This window comes from Rutilus rutilus, assembly GCF_951802725.1.
Source record: "Rutilus rutilus genome assembly, chromosome: 2".
Classification (NCBI taxonomy): domain Eukaryota; kingdom Metazoa; phylum Chordata; class Actinopteri; order Cypriniformes; family Leuciscidae; genus Rutilus; species Rutilus rutilus.
In genome coordinates this window covers 7,767,839-7,787,243 of record NC_140210.1, presented here as the reverse complement: position 1 = coordinate 7,787,243, position 19,405 = coordinate 7,767,839, and the positions used below count along the sequence as shown (strand labels likewise).

The window sequence follows — 19,405 nt, the reverse complement described above, 5'->3', positions numbered from 1 at the left end:
AGTGTAAAAGTCCTTTTCTGGTATATTTGCATTGACTAAAGTTTTAAACATAAACTCGATACATCTACTTATTTGTAAAAAAAAATTTAAAAACATTTTTATTCTGAATTAATATATTATTAATTTATTTATTTATTCATGTAACTTTTTTTTGGCACTCAGTCCTCCATAAACTTTAAAAAAGTTTTTATTTTAATTTTATTTTATTAGTAAATAAAACAAATATTAAGAGTTATCAATGTTAACAAAACCTAAAACTATAAAAATATTTCTGTTAATTAAAATAAAGTTGAAATAAAACAAAATATAAATATTAGTTGAAAATTTTTAACTAAACATGTTTATTTGTTGCCAATTAATGTCGTCTTGACAATAAACTGAAATATGTTATAGGACTAAAATTATTAACTGGAAATAAATTCAAACTAAAACTAAGTAAAACCGAAATAAAAAATAAATTAAACCTAAATAAAAAACGAATACAATGACTCAAAATGAAACTAAAATTAACATGAAAACTAAAAATATAAAAGTAAAAGCTACAGTAATTAAAAACATGAATAAAAGTATAATAAAACTAAAATAAAAGATTATTGGAGTACATTTTACAAGAACATACTATTTCATTTTTCTACTTCAAAATTGTAGTTCATTTTCAATGTGTTTGTACTTATTTGTAAAAATTGTTTGAAAGTAAATCCAACACCAAATATAACTTTGCATAGGGTTAGTAGGAAGGCAACGTCATCACAGTAGTGTCACGTCGACACAATGTTGAATTCTTGAACTGTAGTTTTGAATTGATTTGATCCTGCTGCAATGTTTCGCCCCATAGACTTCCACTGCATCACTGCACACACACTATTGTTTACAAACCGAGGAATGAATCAAAATGATTTTCTGATGTAGAGCTTGAACACGGAACATTCCTTTATCACCGTTTCTTCCTGAAGGCCAACAACATGTAAAACTCTGACCCTTTACAAAAATATCACATGCCACACATATATACAATAATCATTTCATCCATTCAGCTACACAATCAGCATTATGAAACATGCATATGTTTCAGCTAAAATATTTCTATGTGCCGTATACTCTGTATAAGACAATAAGGTGTTACAGTTATGGTACGACTTAGGTTAATTAATCATGTGACATAAGGGTTTGTTTGAAGATGAGACGTACTGTATAGCGCTGACATTTAACCCTCATGTTCTGTTGAGATTGGCTAACTAATAAGAATTTAAAAATGAACTCATTATTTCCTTACCAATTCTTTTACTCCGTTCCTCTGGCCTGATCAAAATTATTCAAGCTTTAACACTCTGTTTTACCACAGATTTACTATTATCCAGTACAGTAATGTTGTTTTTGTCTAGGGTCAATATGATAAAACATATCATATAATATTTATTATATATTTATTTTTTTGCCAGCGAAAGATGAAACTCTAATCTAATCTAATCTTTTAGAAAAGTAAAACTATACTTCTCCTCAACAAACTGCATGATTTGAGGTATCATTCATTTCCAATCACACAATTAGTGTTTGTCAAAGGTTTAAAAAACAAAACAAAAAATGTCATGCATGTGAAAATTATTTGCATTTATTCATGCTTAATATACCTTGGGTCTCTGGGACTCTAAACATAAGGTACATAAGTAATGTATAATTTTCATGGTGGATTTCTGAAGTATGTTAATTATCAAATGAACTCATTAGGAAACTCATGAAATTACCTTTAACCCTATAAAGTCAACTGTATCATATTTGATACGTACATTTCTAAGGCCTCTAAATTATCACCATGATCAAAACTTTGTTGAAAAACCTGTTCCTACATGAACCAAAATCTACATGCCATTTGATGTATACTTTATATATCATTCCCTTCAGGTTGTGGTACATGTGTCTTTTTGCTGTGAAATCTCTACTGATTTTTATAAAGAAAACATGAGTTTTATATTGTTTTTCAAATACATAATTTTTTTGAAAAATCATGTTAATATGTGAATATCAGATATGGCTTTTTGATTCATCAGGCTTTTGTTGAACGTTTTATTTATCTCTCATTCATTATTGTATTGTATTACATATTTTGCTTCCACAATAAAAACTACAGAGCTTTGATCATAAAACTAAGCTTTTAAATATAATCATACATATTATGGGAGATATAATCTCATTGACTTACATTCCCAGCTATCTTACTTTTTGGCCTTATAAATATCAGTAACTGCACCAAAGTGCATATTTTTACTCAGTTTGGGCCAAAAATAAAATTGAGGTGTTTTTTCTCTCTCGATTTTTCTATATCACACTATATATATGAGTCATAAAAGCCTGATGCATCAAACACGATACTCAACAAAAATACAAATTCAAACTTTTTTTCTTTATAAAATAATTTTGTCTAAAGGTTCATTTCAAAAAGTGTTCCATTTCAAAAGATTCTATTTTTTACTTGTATATGTCAGCCATTACAGTGTTAATTCAAATGACACTTTAAATGATCAACTTTCAGACCACAAACAAAATATGAGGGTTAAAATTGCACCGTCATGTGCAGTAATTATATGCCACGATGCAACATGGTTCTGTGATGGATTCTCATATGAATTCACATAAAATGTCACAATATCAACGTATGTGATGATGAACACTAACAAAAGTTCCCTAATCAATATGATCAGGCAAAAAAAGATCAGTTCCATCAGAAACACATTTGCATACTTTTGCCGACACCGCCTCTTCCTGTTATTAAAATGCTTTACGAAGAGGCGGAATGCGTGAGTGGCTTCCTGCGCGGTGTCCCGGGCCCTAGGCAACCGAATCCTCATTTCCTGGATCCCTAGTGCTGGCCATTCTGACCAAAACCTTCTTCCTGAGGTGACTCTGAGCTGCGTCTCCCACGAGCCCCGACCGGGCCTCAGGAGCGAAGGAGTGCGTCGACTGGTCGCTATCCGAAAGCAGTTCCGACAGGCTACTCAGGGAACTTACATCTGATTGGTCAAAAGAGAATTGTGGGAGGGGCAAATGACTAGGCAAAAGAGGTTGGTCCTGCACGTCAGGAAGATCTGAAGAGTCCCGTGGTAGAGCGGAGTCGAAGGACGGGGTCCGCCTCCTCAGAACTGTGCTGTGCTCCTGGCTGACCGCGTCGGTGGGGGGGTCGATGGAGATGCACGGAGGGCTCATTTTCTCCTTCTTGGGTGTTGGCGAAGGACCAGGTGATGGTGAAATTGTCTGCTGCTGCTGAAGAAGCAGCTCCTCTCCGTGCGTGGAGTGACGGCGAGGGATGTGGAGCTGAGATAGGAAGCCGTTATTTTCCATACTGTTGTGCTTCCGTAGACTGTGAGCACTGGTGTCCGGTTGACGGGCCGTCCCACTGTGCAATGAGTCCTGAGACTGGGTGTCAGAACAGAAATGTGGGTTGTGGCTGCGTGCCCCACACCGAGAGGCTCTTCTTTGGGTGACGTTGGTGTTGAGTCGGACCGACTCGACTGAATCCCGTAGCTTGGTTTGTGCATGTGTGTGCATTACCTCGAGAGATTTGATGGAGTGCGTGTGGCGCGCGGTCTTTCGGCAGGGGATGCTGCGCTGGCTGTACACGTGTCTGTTTGTCTGAACGCTCGCTGTCCGGCTGCGGGGGGGAGGAGGGGGCGAGGCCTGGGGGGAACAGGGGGCAGATCCACCGGTGAGGGGCATGATGGGGACTTTGAGAAGGAGATTATCACTGGAGCAGGGCTTGCTCGGGATATGTAAGGTGTCTCTGGAGTCAACGTTTGTGGAATCAAAGGAGTCGCTCTTTATTGCTTGCTGTAGGCAAGAACAAAAGTATTCATTACACAACCATCTTCTGTATTCATTTTCTTATATATTGGAAAATATGTTTAATGTATTTATTTAAAATAGAATTTATTATTTAATTTGATACAAAATTATATATATATACAAAAAATACTTTATCATTATCTAAATTAATACAAATAATTGTGTTTATATTTTATGTTTATGTAGTTTAATACAACTTACATTAAATTATATTCATATAATTAAATACATAAAACATATATGTAGTTAAAATCAGAATTATAATATTAGCATAGCAATTAAAGGAATAGTTAACTTAAAAATGGCAATCTCTTTCTTCTGCTGAACACAAAAGAAGATAGTTTGAAGAATGTTGGTAAATAAACAGTTGATGGACCCCATTGACTTCTATAGTATTTTTTTCCTACTATGGAAGTCAGTGGGGTCCATCAACTGTCTGGTTACCAACATTCTTCAAACTATCTTCTTTTGTGTTCAGCAGAAGAAAGAGATTCATACAGGTTTGAAACAACTTGAGGGTGAGTAAATAATGACAGAATTGTCATTTTTAAGTGAACTATTCCTTTAACATAAATTTCAGAATGTTTTAGTCTTTGGTTTGTCTCTTGCTTTAACGATGACAGCAGCAGCACAGTTTGTGTAAAATCATGATTTGAGAATCGTCCAATGGAAGTAAGAACGTCTGACATTTTATACAAATGTTCACACGATTGACATCTCAAATTTAGCATTTCGTTTGTGACAAGTGTATTTTATCTAATAGTCTAATTGATTGAATCTATTGTCAGCCCTAACATACACAAACAGACATCAGGATGAGAGTTACTGTAGTACCTGTCTCTTCAGAGCTCTGAAGGCATTGCTAGATCTCGCTCTTCGGTTTAGAGGATGGAGAGCAGGAATGGAGGCCAGGCTTGTCTGAGATGCAGTTCCTTGAACCTGCATTACGGCACTATCTTCACCGGACTGGGTCCCGAGTGAGAGAGAGGAGCCTGAAAACACACCAACAGCTTTAGTCTCTATACGTGTGTCATGAACAGCCAGGACTGGCTTAGCTTTGTCACCTGGTAGTGTAGAGTCCTGTTTGGAGAATCTCTCATGAACGGATCCATAAACAGGCTTAGCAGGATACAGCATGTAACTGTCATTAGGTAAGGACAGCATCCGTGACATAGACGGCCTCCCCACTGTCAGGAAGTTGCCGTAATTGGGGTCTTTGCCCTGCAAACACAACAAATCATTAAGATAAGAGCGCTTTAACTGTAACGATTTGCCATTTCTTAAAAACAGGCTTAAAGACACAGAATATTCTTAAAAAAATATGACAAATATTTATAAAAATACAAATTGTATTTTGTCATCATATTTATAAAAAATAATTATATAAATATGATATTTATAATAAAATAATATTTATATTATTTTAATAAATCAAATCAAAATAGATTGGCGCACTTCAAAATTGCATGTTGACTTTAAAATGTTGCTATACAGTAGATACATTTTTATTTATGCCAGTAAACATCATCAGGGAAGAGATGCCACTGCAAGATGAAGGGGAAGTTACTTTTATTAAAGATTACAAAGGCACATGAATTAAAAATAAATAAAAATGTGCACAGAAAAACCTTTTATAATAAATACGGCAAAATTTCATCAAAAATAAGAATGGACAACTTTGATTTCATGGTGACTTTAATATTTTTTTGTTTTTGAGGGGATTTCATGGTACTAGACAATATTCACCTCTAAATTATGCAAGATTTACTTCTTTACTTTTATTTTCAGTGTCTAAAAATCCAATGCATGGAAGGCAGATTAGTGCCATTTGGTGGGAGAAATAAAGAAAATCAGATGTATAGCCCTAAATATATGGTATACTGTACATATATACATTTCTTTGCATATAGGGCTATGTATTTCCTAGTTACTTAAAAGAGTATTTTCAGGCATAATTACTTTTATTTAGGTTTTCCGTTTGGATACATTTAGACATTATCAAAGACTACTGTACTTTATCGTGGTTGATTTGTAGACTGTACCCCAAAAAACTGCTCTGTATTTTTTTTACACCATTTAGCCTTTTTAAGTACAGTATAAAATAAAAATATTACATGTTATTATTTTTATATCATACCTTTAGCATTACTCTAATCTAATAGAACTCACCTGTTCATGTGAGAGAGTCTCCATTTTAACAGCTGTACCCTCCAGCCCAATGACTCCGCCCATAGAGGCGGAGCTTGGTCTACGACTGCCCTTAAGCTCCTCCCTCAACTCCGCCTCCATCTCCGCCTCCTCACGGGCATCTTTGTTACTCTCCTCTAAATGTTTCATGAGCACAGCGACCACAACATTCACCAGCACAAACTGTGCCACCAGCACAAATGTCACAAAGTACAGAGGTGACAAAAGCGGAAGGTAACTCAGACATTTGTCATTTTTACATTCCCGCAGGGTATCCTAGACACACACAGAAACAGAAATTGTGAGTTCTGCCAAGCCCAAAAAGTCCTGACAATGAACTGTATGTGGGCAACAAATAATCTGACAACCAATTAAGAGCTAACATTAAACATCGGCATTCTCTAATCAGGTATTTATAACATGCGGCCGGAATATTTTTCATGGTTTGCAAAATACCTTCATGATTCCGTTCCAGTTGTCTCCCGTGGAAATGCGGAACAGAGTGAGGAATGCCATGCCGAAGTTCTGAAATGTAGCATGTCGGCTCAAACCCTCACATGGGCTCTCCTCAGTGCATTCTGATTGAAAAATAATTCATTTTAATACTTCACCTCAAAAATGCATTTATTTGTTTTATGCAACAACATACACTACCATTCAAAGCATGGGCTCTGTAGGATTTTTGTCTACTTTTATTCATGCAAGGACAATTTAAATTGATTAAAAGTGACAGTACAGACTAAAGATTTCAAATACATGCTGTTCTATTGAACTTTCAATTCATCAGAAACCTGAAAAACAGAAATAATCTTGAGCAGCAAATCATCATATTAGAATGATTTCTGAAAGATCGTGTGACACTGAAGACTGGAGTAATGATGCCGAAAATTCAGCTTTGCCATCAGAGGAATAAATTACATTTTAAAATCTATTAAAATAGAAAATATTTATTTACAGTACCACTATTTTTACAGAATGTTTCGATCAAATAAATGCAGCCTGGGTGAGAATGCTTTCAAAAACAGTTAAAAAGTTTTAACAACCCCAAATTTTTGAACGGCAGTGTATGATAACAGGAAATGAAAGGTATACCGACCAAGTTTGCCAAAGAGTTCAACTCCCAGTGCCGCATAGATGAAGAACAGCAGCATAAAAAGCAGACCCAGATTACCAACCTAGAAAACCAGAACATCACCAGAATAAAGCCACGTATATAAAGCCATCTGGGGCCACATACAGTAAGTATCTATGAAGTACTGTAGTTCCATAATACAAATAACAAAAGATAAAGCACAAACATATGAACGCACTGACCTGCGGTAAAGCTTGAACTACTGTATCCAGAAGAGATCTCATTCCGGTGGCCATCTTCAACAGCTTCAACACTGAAAGGGAATTTTACTGTATATTACAATTCATTCCTATTTTAATCATTGAAATCTCTTTTTAACATTGCTTGCCATTAACCCTCACTTGTCCTTAAACATCTGTTAGCACAATATAAAAAGAATACACTACCATTCAAAATGACTATTTAGGGTCTCTAAGATGTTTTAATGCTTTTGAAAGTAGTCTCTTATGCTCACCAAGGCTGTATTAATTTGCTAAAAAAATATTTATTTTCAGCATCATTACCCCAGTCGTCAGTTTCACATGATCCTTCAGAAATCATTCTAATATGCTGATTTGGTGTTCAAAAAACATTTCTTATTATCAATGTTGAAAACAGTTAGGCTGCTTAATATTATAAAAAAAAAAGAAAAAAAAAAGAATGTTTAATTTTTTTTAACAGAAAGTAAAAAAACGGAATAAAATGAATAATTTAATTCCAAAAAGATCTTATGGACCCCAAATTTTTGTATGGTAGTGTAAATAAAACATTCTACATTTCCCATTTTTATTAGAGGAGCAAGAAAATCTGGAAATTTCTTCTCGCTCTTGACACATCTAAGGCATTGCTTTATTTCTCATCCGTCATGGCAGGCATGTAGGTGTCTTTGTGTATTTGTTACCTCTGGCAATGCGCAGAACTCTCATGATGCGTATGATAGTTGGGTTGATGGGTAGAGAGGCATTCAGGTCAATTTCCTCAAGTGTGATGCCCATGATGGAGAGAAGAACAATTGCCAAGTCTAACTGATTCCACCTGACAGAAGAAAGACAGAAACACAAAATGAGATGAAGACAAGGTCCTGTGAAACCATTTAATATTCTTGGAAAGCGCTACACTTCACCATTAGAGATTGCCTGAGGAAAGGTCTTTCTTTAACACTGAAATTTCAAGCTTAAAGGGCCACAGAACATGAATGACAATGGAAGACAATATCAGCATCCAGTATTTTTGATTTATAAAATGGAATTAACTTAGGGACTTTCTGGCCTCTTACTCTGTGTCAACGTCACAGGATGTTTCACAGTGGTGTCTCATAATTATTCATGAGAAGACCTTGTCTCATTATTATTCATGACACCATGCGACATTTCTCTATGATAGGCACTTAAAACAGTGAGTTGATACTATAGTGGAACATGGATCGCAGGCTTTCAAGCAATGACTGACACACTTGAAATATTTGTGTGCAACTATCATCTCATTTAACTGAAACAAGACGCAGTTTCATCACAGACACTATCCGTCTTTACTTTAAAATCAGACTACTTATAACTGAGAATCCGTGTCACAGAATAACAATCTCCAAAGTTAGGGTGCATTAGCAAGGATGCATTACATTGATCAAAAGTAGGGACATTGTTACAAAAAAAATTTTGTTCTATTCTGTTTAACTTTCCATTCAAAGAATGCTAAAAATGTATCACTGTTTTCAACATTGATAATAATAAGAAATATTTCAAGCAGCAAATCAGCATATAAGGATCATGTGACACTGAAGACTGCAGTAATGATGCTGAAAATCAGCTTTGTCATCACAGGAATAAAAAAAAAAGAAAAAAAAAAGAATTATATATATATATATATATATACACATATATTGTACTTTAAATTGTAATAATATTCCACAAAAGTACTGGTTTTACTGTATTTTTGATAAAACAAAAATATTACTGCATTCAGTTATAGCAGTTCTGAACTGCAACACGCCATTACAGTGAAATTAAACTGACTGCAGTTGTTTTCTCCTCACTTCTGTTATGAGAACAGACCCATGCTGAAAAATCAATTTAAGAAAACTACAAACCAGTGAAAGATACTGCATCTCTGCATTATGTCCTCAAGAGGGAGCCTTACCTCTCTTTGAAAAATCTCCTAAAGCCAAAGGCAACCAGTTTCAGCACAGCCTCGATCACAAAGACCAGCGTGAAGACATAGTTACAGTATTTCAGACCTTCATCAAGATACTGAGAAGCACAGACATAAACAGTGACAGTCAGACACCTGGAATATTAAACTCTGAATTAAACATGAAATCAAAATTGACCATTTTATTGAGATGATCCTGGTCTTGTAGTGAATAATCCATCAGTGCATGTTATTCTGTTATAAATATTTCATCAAAATGTAATAACTTGCATCACCAAGCCCTTTTATTTTTCAACCCTTCCCCTGGCCTGATGTCATTAGGTGTGTTCAACTTCATTCAGCGCTGCACAGACAGATTGGTTAGAAATAGAATAGAAATTTATTCCGGTTAGAAATGTTGTCTGACTTGAGAGAGCGCCGAGGCCATGTCACTGTGATGTATGGCATCAAAGCACAGTCTGATGACGACACGCTGCTCCACGATTGGCCGGATTCTACGATGACATTGTTTATTCTGACACCTTCTGTTCCGCTAATCCGTAAACTCTCTTTTATGTAACCGTAATATTATATTTTGTCAAATTTATCAAAATGACACTGATAAAAATATATAGACCCACATTATTGGTATTTAAATAGTATAGGCTTATTTTGAACTTTATTCTTGTAAAGATGGCGCCGTATTAAGCAGCGGGGCTTGACATTAACACCAATCCGCCGAATGCAGGTGGATTTCAGCAGTGCCGTGTAACACAGTCACTCCTACTTGCCACTTTGGCGGGTTGAATATATACATTTTTCAATTGTAGTCTTTTAAAAAGGAATCTGAAATAATAAACTAAGTGCAATGTGGTGCAAAAATCAAAAATAAAGATTTTTCGATACATATCAATACTGGAATATCTGAAACGCTTCCAATACTCACTTTCCGCAGAATAGATACACAATACCAGCTGCACTTTCTCGCTCTCTTAATCATTCCCGCAGATTTTGTATTCACACTTAAAGTGTGTGCGCATAAATCGCCTCTCAGTACTAAATTTAGTTTTTTTTCCAGCTGCTTATTGCGTTTAAACTGTCAAATAATAATGTCACAAAATAATGTCAAAATGGCGGTCTTGGCTAGAATTCACATAAACACAGTCAGTTATGTTTTAAGTGAACAAAAAGTTGAGAAAGAAAAGGCATGTGTAACAGTATAATGGATCCGTGCATCAGGTCCTAAAGTGACAGCAGCCTAATATACCTGCTGCCAAATTATGAGATAATATTAAAAAGATCTAACTGGCAGGTTTTCCCCATGGTATTGATGTCAAAATTGTGGCCAGTCAAAATGCTGAGTGGCTAGTATATTTGGAAAACCACAAGTCAAGCCCTGTTATGCAGTATATGAAAAGTGTTTCTGTTTGAACCATCTGTGTATTTGACAAATATTGCATCTAATCCACATCGTCTGTGATAAAGTATGCAAACGCCACGCGAGCATCACTTTGGCAAGCAGAAAGTGTCTGACTTGACGCCTCTGTTTTCAACTCCACCCCCGACCGCTTGGCGCTCGCCGATCGGTCTGTGCAGTCGAACACACCTAAACTGTTATGTAACTCCCACTTTTCATAATCCAATCAATTCCAGATGCATAAAATCATGTCTCACCCTATATTTGATTCTCATTAAAATACTGTTTCACTCTGAAATGCGTCTGATTACGGAAGTAAAGTGGATGTGAATCAGTGTTGTTATTGTTAACTAAAACCAAAACTAAAAATACTAAAAGTTATCTACGTTAATTGAAATGAACATTAACAGAAATATAAATAAACTTATTTCATTTCAGTTAGTTGTGAGGGAACAAATTCTAATTTTTATTTAAAGCTGAAATAAATTAATATGTCTATTTAAATAAATCGACATGTTTAAAAAAACTAATAAAATGACTAAAACATACATCAAAATGAGTAAAATAAAAATACTAAAACTAATTAAAAATATCAACAAATACTAAGGTAGTATAGTAATGATAAAATAACTAAAATAACAAAAAAATACTATAAAGACTAAAATAACACTGTGGTGGTCATATGTTGACTTAAACATGAAATGCTAAAATTTCATGTTAAAATGCAAACAGGCTTTTGTTAACCTATTGCTCATGTCATTGCCCCGCAGAAGCGGTGTGTGTGTAATCCACCAAACCTTGGGTTGTCTGTAGTGCTCCATTGACATTGTAAGGACATTAATGGCGATGATGATGGTGATGAAGAGGTCCAGATAATGACTAGTGCAGAGCGTGTGAATATAGAGGCGTGTTGGAGAGTAGTCTGCATAGTAAGGTCTCTGCATGGCCTCTACAAGACAAAACACACACACACACAAGGAGAACAATAAAGCACCTTCATTAGGGTGTATTCAGGTCATTCAGGTACTTACACACATGCTCATCTTGAATCATGGGATGCTGTGAACATCCACGGTGAACATTTTATGTTTAAAATTGTCCATTTTGTAATACACAAGATATGCAACGTTTCATTGAAATAACACAAAGGCAGGATGTGTGTTGTTAGTGTACTCACTGTATAGGCTACTTTGTTGTCCCTGTCAAACACAAGCACACTGACCCAGTTTTGTCTGGCCAGTAAATTGCTAACGTGGCAGTGTGTGTGTGTGTGTGTAATCACAGTTTGCAAACAGTCGAGTCATCTGAGGGATGTTATAAATGTCGAGCCAAGCGTCCCCCCACATCCATCACCGCTCAAGACTGCTCAAGGTGTCTTTGAGAGAAGCTTTGTGTGCATTTAAGAAAGAGGCAGAGCAAGTGAGGTCTTGAGACACTTTCCAATTCAGTACTGTGGCGGTCCCATGGTACAGTGATGGTCTTTGTGAGTAATGCTTACTCATGTAAAACTCAGGGTTGCCAGGGTGTTGATATGTAGTTGCTTAAGTGTTCTAAATGGCTTTTGTCATGGGCTTTCTGGGTTGTTGTTATGCAGCTGCTTACTGTCCCAAAGTAGGCCAACATTTTGACCCCTAAACGTGGCTTTGGTCCTTTTATGTAATGTGTAAGAAAGTTCTAGCTATTGTTTAAAAATGTCCCCATTGTTTACATGACCTTGTTACTTGACACTAGTAAAACTCCTAAAGCACAGGATTAAAGTGGGATTTGAGGCAAGAGTAAATGTTTTTACTCTCACTTATAATTATGTGTCTCTCGCTGGTTATGTGGTTTTGAAGTCAAGCAAAGTCAAAGGGCTTTTGAAGAACACGTCTGTGGAAATCAATACTAATTGTCTATTTCACAAGACAGCAATCAAACTGTACTGTGCTGACCATGTGTGATGCAATAAAATGACAAGCAATAAAACCAGTCTGTTCCATGCTAGTTTTTATCCTAACCACCAGTGACAAGCCACACAATATTTTGTTGCCCTCTGCCCCAGGGAATATTTAAGTGGCAAAAAAGTACAAAACCGGCCCAAAATCCATTTAGTTGTTTCGTTCTGAATTTCGCTTTCAGTGACAGCAGGAAAATGGCTGACGTTTTGTTGCATTGTCCCATTCTGACACAGTCTGCAAAAAACACACACTCACTCCTGCGTTTCTTCTCCATGCGCTTCTTTCTCTTTTCCTCTCTCCGTCTGGCCTCCTCTTCCTCTTGGTCTTGTCTACACTTGTGGAAGTTCTCGACCACCACGCCTACAAACATGTTCAGCACGAAGAAGCTGACGATCAGCAGGAAGGAGATGAAGTACAGAAGCATCCAGGGATTATGATTCCTTATGGGCTACAAAGAGAGAAGAACGAAGAACAGAGAAATCGTTTAGATATAAGGAGATGACATCGATCAAAGAGGTTGTAATTGTCATAAGGAAATATTCATGTGTACACTTTTTTTTGTTCAATTAAGCCTGGAATATTTCTGTGTGCATCAGCACATTTACAGTATATAAACTTTATACGCTATATTAGACTTGCACATATTTTTCATTCTATTGTTTTGTGGAAATGCTGGAGATAGCTCTTGCCTTTGATTTTGCTGCATTTAGGTATTTAAACTTACTAATTCAGGTCCCTGACAACAATTTTCAGGAATTGAAAAATGCAGGTAATAAGACTTAAAGTCCCCCTGTGGTGAAAATCAAGTTTTTAATGTTGTTTGTATGTGTATGTGGTGTTTTTAATGTGCTTTAAGACAAACCATGTGCAAATTCACAAGTCAACACCATTGCAGAGTTTTTTTCCTTAAAACCGCAGTGTCAAAGACGTGGTTTAAAATCAATCGCTGTTGTTTTTGACGTCACAAACTACCTTGTAAACAATCAGGTCAACGTGTGATACTCACTCACTCAGCTCAGAGATCCACTCTTTGAATGAGTGAGTGAGTGGAGGCGGGGCTAATTTGCATATTCATAGAACAGTGTATACTAAATGAGGCAAGGGTGTAGTTACATTCAAGCTATTTTAAGGCATGAAGGAAAAAAAAACGTTTAAATATGTAATTTTGGTGATCAAAGATGAGTTTTAAGGGATACAGTTATTGACTACAGGGGGATTTTAATGTTTTCATTCATCTGTACATTAATTAATGTTAATTTTGATGCTTCTAAAAAAGAACCTGCCTGCTCCTGTTTCCAAAAGCATGTTTCTTCACAGCTTGATGCTTGATCGTCTCGTAGCATTCATAATTACTTTAGTTTGGTCATGTCATGTACCAATATAAATGAATAATATTCAGATAGTCAGAATATTATACCAGCTGTCTTTGTTGGTTAAACACTGATTAAGTTTATTTTTAAGACTAAAACTACCTAGGCTAAATGTTGTAGATTTGTGTTTAAAATAACTGTTTTGCATTTTACTATGTTTTTAAATGTAATTTTTTCCTGTGATGGTAAAACTGCATCATTCTGTATTGTCACATGATCCTTTAGACATCATTCTAATATGCTTGTTTTGCTCCTTAAAATTTTTGTGGAAACTGTGATACAATTTTTAAGATTATTTAATGAATAGTAAGTTTGAAAGAACAGTATTTGAAATAGAAATCTTTTGTAACATTATAAATACCTTTACTGTCAACTTTGATCAATGCAATGCAATGTATTAAACTCTTTAAAATATAGCCCAAATATTTAAACAGTATTATAATTCCATAATAGTTTCTCCGAAATCAAGTCTTATTATCTTACATTATTTTTTTATTTTATTATAAATTAAGTAAATGTATCTATCTACTAAAAACAAGACAAAAATACTAATGAAGTATGAATACTTTTTTTTTTTTTTTTTTTTGCATTTTAAAGTAAAGGCACCCTTGTTTGAATTTCTAAAAACTTGAATATTGGCTTAACATCAATCAGCATAAACATGATGCATGCATAATCAGTGTTTGAAAATTTTCTAAAAAAAATTCTATGCACATAAAAGTAATTACAAGTTGCATTCCCTATAAAATGTAAATGGGGAAACCTGTCAGAAGGAAAAGAAAGTGGAAAGAAAGAAGCCCATCAGCAAGAAATCAAAGACATGAAAATATGTCAAAATGCAATGGAAACTCTGCACTTGTCTTATTGTATATGCAACACAATTGGTATTTTTAACCACACAGATAAAGATAAAGGACACTACATAAACCAGTTGTGTTGAGTCTGTTGGACTGAATGTTTCTGTCTATGTGTGTGTGTGAGTATAAGAGCTCTCAGTGGAATTAAATGATGAATGTTCTGTGTCTCCTCCTCAACCTGCTCATTTTGGTGTCCTCCACTGTATTTTTATCTCTCTCTCTCCCTTTTTTCTTCAGTTCAGAGCTGAATTAATCAAACACTCACTTTACCTAAAGCCTGCTGCTGCCTTTTGTGATTGTGTCACTTGAACTGTGTGGAAAAAAAGGAAAGAAGTAAACTCCTGGTGCCAGTGTTTTCTTTTCTAATAACAGACAGATTCAGAGTAAGGCGTAAGTGTTTCCACACTGAGTAGAGTTATCTGAAGAATACACACACACACACACACACACACACACACACACACACACACACACACACACACACACACACACACACACACACACACACACACCTGTTTGTCCACAGCCACGGCATCTAAGCCATCGTACATGATGCTGACCCAACCATCTTTAGATGACAGGACAAACAATGACATCAGTGCCTGCAAAACAGAGATAAAATGGATTCATGTAAATAAGAGAATATTACTGTATCATTGTCAACAATATGAATATTTGTAAAATATTAAGGGGAAGGTGAGATGAACATAATTCTGCTCAGTTGAAGGCTACTGCACAGCAAAAAATGTGTTTTGTTTTTTGGGAAAAAATCTAAACGTACTAAATTTACTTGAGAAGCAAGCGACACTTATTTATAGAATTTAAACTTTTTTTTTTGCAAACTGGCAATGTGTCCGGCCAAGGAAAGTATACATCTTTACACTTTATTGAAGTATTATAAAACATTTTGTAAGCAATGTATTGCGTGTGCTTTTATTTGTAATAACGCAATGAAACATGCCAAACTGTGCAGACATAATTTCTGGCCAGTCTGTCATACAAAGAAATGATGAACACATGCAAAAACAAGAGAGAACCAACAACATATTAATAATGCTGTAGTCAATGTATGCTTTTTTCCTGTGAGTTTTTTGTTTTCTTATGCATGGTGGATTTTGCATTTCTATGCATTTTGTATAGTAAAATAAAACCTGTAGCTGTTTTTTTTTGCTAAATAATATTTTTTCAGATAAACACCTTAAAGGGATAGTTCACTTTGAAATTAAATTTTGGTATGTTTTAGCTTACCTCAAGGGCATCCAAGATGTAGGTGTCTTTGTTTCCGCAGTAGTTTCAATTTTGATATTTTTAGGTCAAACCGTTCTTGTCTGTCAGTCATTTAATGCAGGTCTATGGTCACTGTCTCAAAGAGCATGCACTGAGTCCAAATTAAAACAATTCCCCGTCATCCAAATTAAACAATTCCCCATCATAAGTACACATTGATGGCCTAAGACACGAAACGAGCGGTTTGTGTGAGAAAACGAACAGTATTTATTTCGTTTTTACCTCTTATACACAGCCACATCCAAGTGATCTGATCTGACGTGTACGCAGACTGGTGCATAGATATATACACTAGATGTCGCCTTGTCTACGGCAGTTCATTGGAACGAATGTCTTTAAGGCGACATCTAGTGTATATATCTATTCACCAGTCTGCGTACACGTCACACACCAGGATGCGCGCGCGCCCTCAGATCACTTGGATGTGGCTGTGTATAAGAGGTAAAAACGATATAAATACTGTTCGTTTTCTCACACAAACCGCTCGTTTCGTGTCTTAGGCCATCAATGTGTACTTACGATGGGGAATTGTTTAATTTGGACGACGGGGAATTGTTTTAATTTGGACTCTATGCTTGTGTTTTGAGCCAGTGACCATAGACCTGCATTAAATGACTGACAGACAAGAACGGTTTGACCTAAAAATATCAAAATTGAAACTACTGCGGAAAAAAAGACACTTACATCTTGGATGCCCTTGAGGTAAGCTAAAACATACCAAAATTGAATTTCAAAGTGAACTTTTCCTTTAAAGCTGCAGTCCGTATTTTTTCCTCTTTGTCGCCATCTCTGTTCGAAATCTGCAATTGCAGTTATTCAATTACGAATTGATTATTACTAGTATTAATAGTATCATGACCACGCTGCTAACATGGTTTACCAAGATTTACCATAGCTTACCATGATTTACCATAGTTTACCATGATTTACCACGATTTACCATAGTTTACCATGATTTACCACGATTTACCATGACATTCCCAATTATTATACCTTACGTGGGTTGTGCCTCGGCACGGCACAGCGCGGATAAATCCAATGTTTTGAGGAGAATGTGCGGCTGTCAGTCACCGTGCCGGTGTGGATACTGTCTTTCGCAATCACAGATTCTACTTTTTGGAAGAATGACCAACATAAGAATGAACAAGTAACATCGTCTGAACAAGTAACATCCACTGTTCTGACCAACTAAGGGAAAAAAAGCATTGCAGTAAATCACGCTGATTAAATCTAACGATCGCTTATCATATCACGTCAAACCATGCAAATTATACTTTGTTCTCAAATTGTTAATGTTAACAACATCAGCACTGCGTGACTACATTTAATGCCCTTTAGATATTCATCCTTGTTTTCGAATGGGCCGGTTGCAGTCTCTTTTTTTCTCTAGCCACTCCGAAAGTCCGAAGTCTTTTGCATTTTACAACGGGTGAATCTCCAGTTGTCACTGGTGATTGTCATTTGAACCTTTCTGGATCCGCCATCAAATTGATACGTTTAATTATATCAAGTGTGAAAAGTGTGAGAAAAGGCTATAAATCTCCACCTCCAACATCCTCACACGCAATATAGCCTACTAGCCGAGACACCTTTATGTGTACAGATGTGACGTAATGACGCAAAGACATGCTCGAATTTCCCACAGAAATCCACCAGTACCACTGGAATTAAAAAACATTATTACAAGCTTACCGTATTAAAATTGAGCTAAGGCAAGCAGATAGTTTTGAACACTGGCTGGTTATGTACTTGCTAAATTTTTTTATTTTGGATCATTTTTAACCCATAGAAGTTACGGACTGCAGCTTTAAGCAAGTTTAGTGTTTTATTCTTCCCTCATATTTGAGATGTATATATATATATATATATATATATATATGGGTGTGCTGATTTGTGTACAACAAAGTACTGACACAATGTGGACAAAATAAAAATGTGCATTTATTTAAACTGTCAAAAAAAAATCTAACATGTTGGATGTCAAACTTAATGTTATTTCATTACATGAGGGAATTAAAGTTAAAGGTCTAAACTAAAAAAATTCAAATAAAAAAAAATTAAAGAACTGAACAGGTACAAGAAACACTGTCCACCAGAACCCTGTCATCTTGATGAAATGAGCTTGTGTGACCTGAATCTGAAATGTAATGGTTTTAGAAAAAGGGCAAATGAGAAGGTTGATTCTTTAATAAAAGACGCTATCAGTGGTCATAACTCATTCTTCATGAATTCCCCCTTAATGTCTATGTCTATATATGTGCATAAGTGTGATTGTGATTGTCTTACCTGACCAAGGTTATCGAAGTTGTACTTCCTACGGACCCATTTGTATTTAGCCAGCAGACACTCTGATCTATTGGTGATGTTTCTAGTGTCAAAGCCTTCACAGTGATGAAACTTCCCCTTAAAGAGCTGAGTAAATAAAAACAGCTTACATTTAGAAAGCATTAATACAAATTAACTGATAATTACAAAGCTCTGACATACTAAAGGTTTATTTAATAAATAAAATCATTACTAAAAGTTAATAAAAATGAACTTAATTCGGATTTTTATTCTTCAAGTAATTTAGACACTAGCAGCATGTGTGTACCTGAACTCCCAGAATGCCAAAGACAATAAAGAAAGCGCAACAGATTAACACAATATTTCCAATAGGTCTGAGAGATGTGATCAATGTTTCAACGACCAGCTTCAGTCCGGGGGCCCTGCTTATGACCCTGAAAACACAAACACACAAAGAAATGCATATTTAGTGTTTCAACAATATCTGAACTCAAAGCAAAACCACTGAACTAGAAAGAGGCTGTTAATAAAAAGGCTCAGAGCTCCACAACAAGCTGACGAGACGAGATGTGCTCTAGTATTAGCCTTGAAATGAATAGTCTGCTCAGCAGAATATATCTCCGTCTGTCTTTGTTCAAATATGTGTAGTGGAACAGTTACATATGGAAGCTCAATCCTGCCATGGAACAGTAAAAAAAAAAAAAAAAAAACTTCAAAAGTTCAAAAGCTTCAATGGTTTTCTGACTAAGATATTAAATGGTTCAAGGTTTCAGCACCATGGACAGCAATATTATTAAACTACTTTTTTATTAGGGATACATTTTGCTTTATTGAGTAACTACTGGTTGCCTAGTAAAGCTTGTGAATGACATTCACGGATGTTGCTTCATGTTTTAGACAACGAATCAGATTTTTTTGCAACTACAAACAAACATTTTGGGAGGAAAAGGCTGCATACAAATGGAATCAGTACATAAAATGTTTCATATAAA

At 35.6% G+C, this 19,405-nt stretch overlaps 1 protein-coding gene across 2 annotated transcripts in view; it reads right to left on the bottom strand.

Annotated features, from left to right (window-relative positions):
* Positions 1–226: 226 nt before the first annotated feature.
* Positions 227–19,405, bottom strand: part of cacna1hb (calcium channel, voltage-dependent, T type, alpha 1H subunit b) — a 51,457-nt gene continuing 32,278 nt past the window's right edge. For both annotated transcript variants that reach the window (XM_084402036.1, XM_084402037.1), the window contains 14 exons: positions 18,721–18,847; positions 18,414–18,539; positions 15,353–15,442; positions 12,869–13,061; positions 11,474–11,625; positions 9,269–9,378; positions 8,034–8,167; positions 7,336–7,406; positions 7,118–7,196; positions 6,478–6,599; positions 6,004–6,297; positions 4,899–5,055; positions 4,669–4,826; positions 227–3,819 (listed from right to left, as the gene is read on the bottom strand). In XM_084402036.1, coding sequence (XP_084258162.1) covers positions 2,824–3,819; positions 4,669–4,826; positions 4,899–5,055; positions 6,004–6,297; positions 6,478–6,599; positions 7,118–7,196; positions 7,336–7,406; positions 8,034–8,167; positions 9,269–9,378; positions 11,474–11,625; positions 12,869–13,061; positions 15,353–15,442; positions 18,414–18,539; positions 18,721–18,847 — 2,809 coding nt within the window. In that variant the 3' untranslated portion in view covers positions 227–2,823. The remainder of the gene's footprint in view (positions 3,820–4,668; positions 4,827–4,898; positions 5,056–6,003; positions 6,298–6,477; positions 6,600–7,117; positions 7,197–7,335; positions 7,407–8,033; positions 8,168–9,268; positions 9,379–11,473; positions 11,626–12,868; positions 13,062–15,352; positions 15,443–18,413; positions 18,540–18,720; positions 18,848–19,405) is intronic.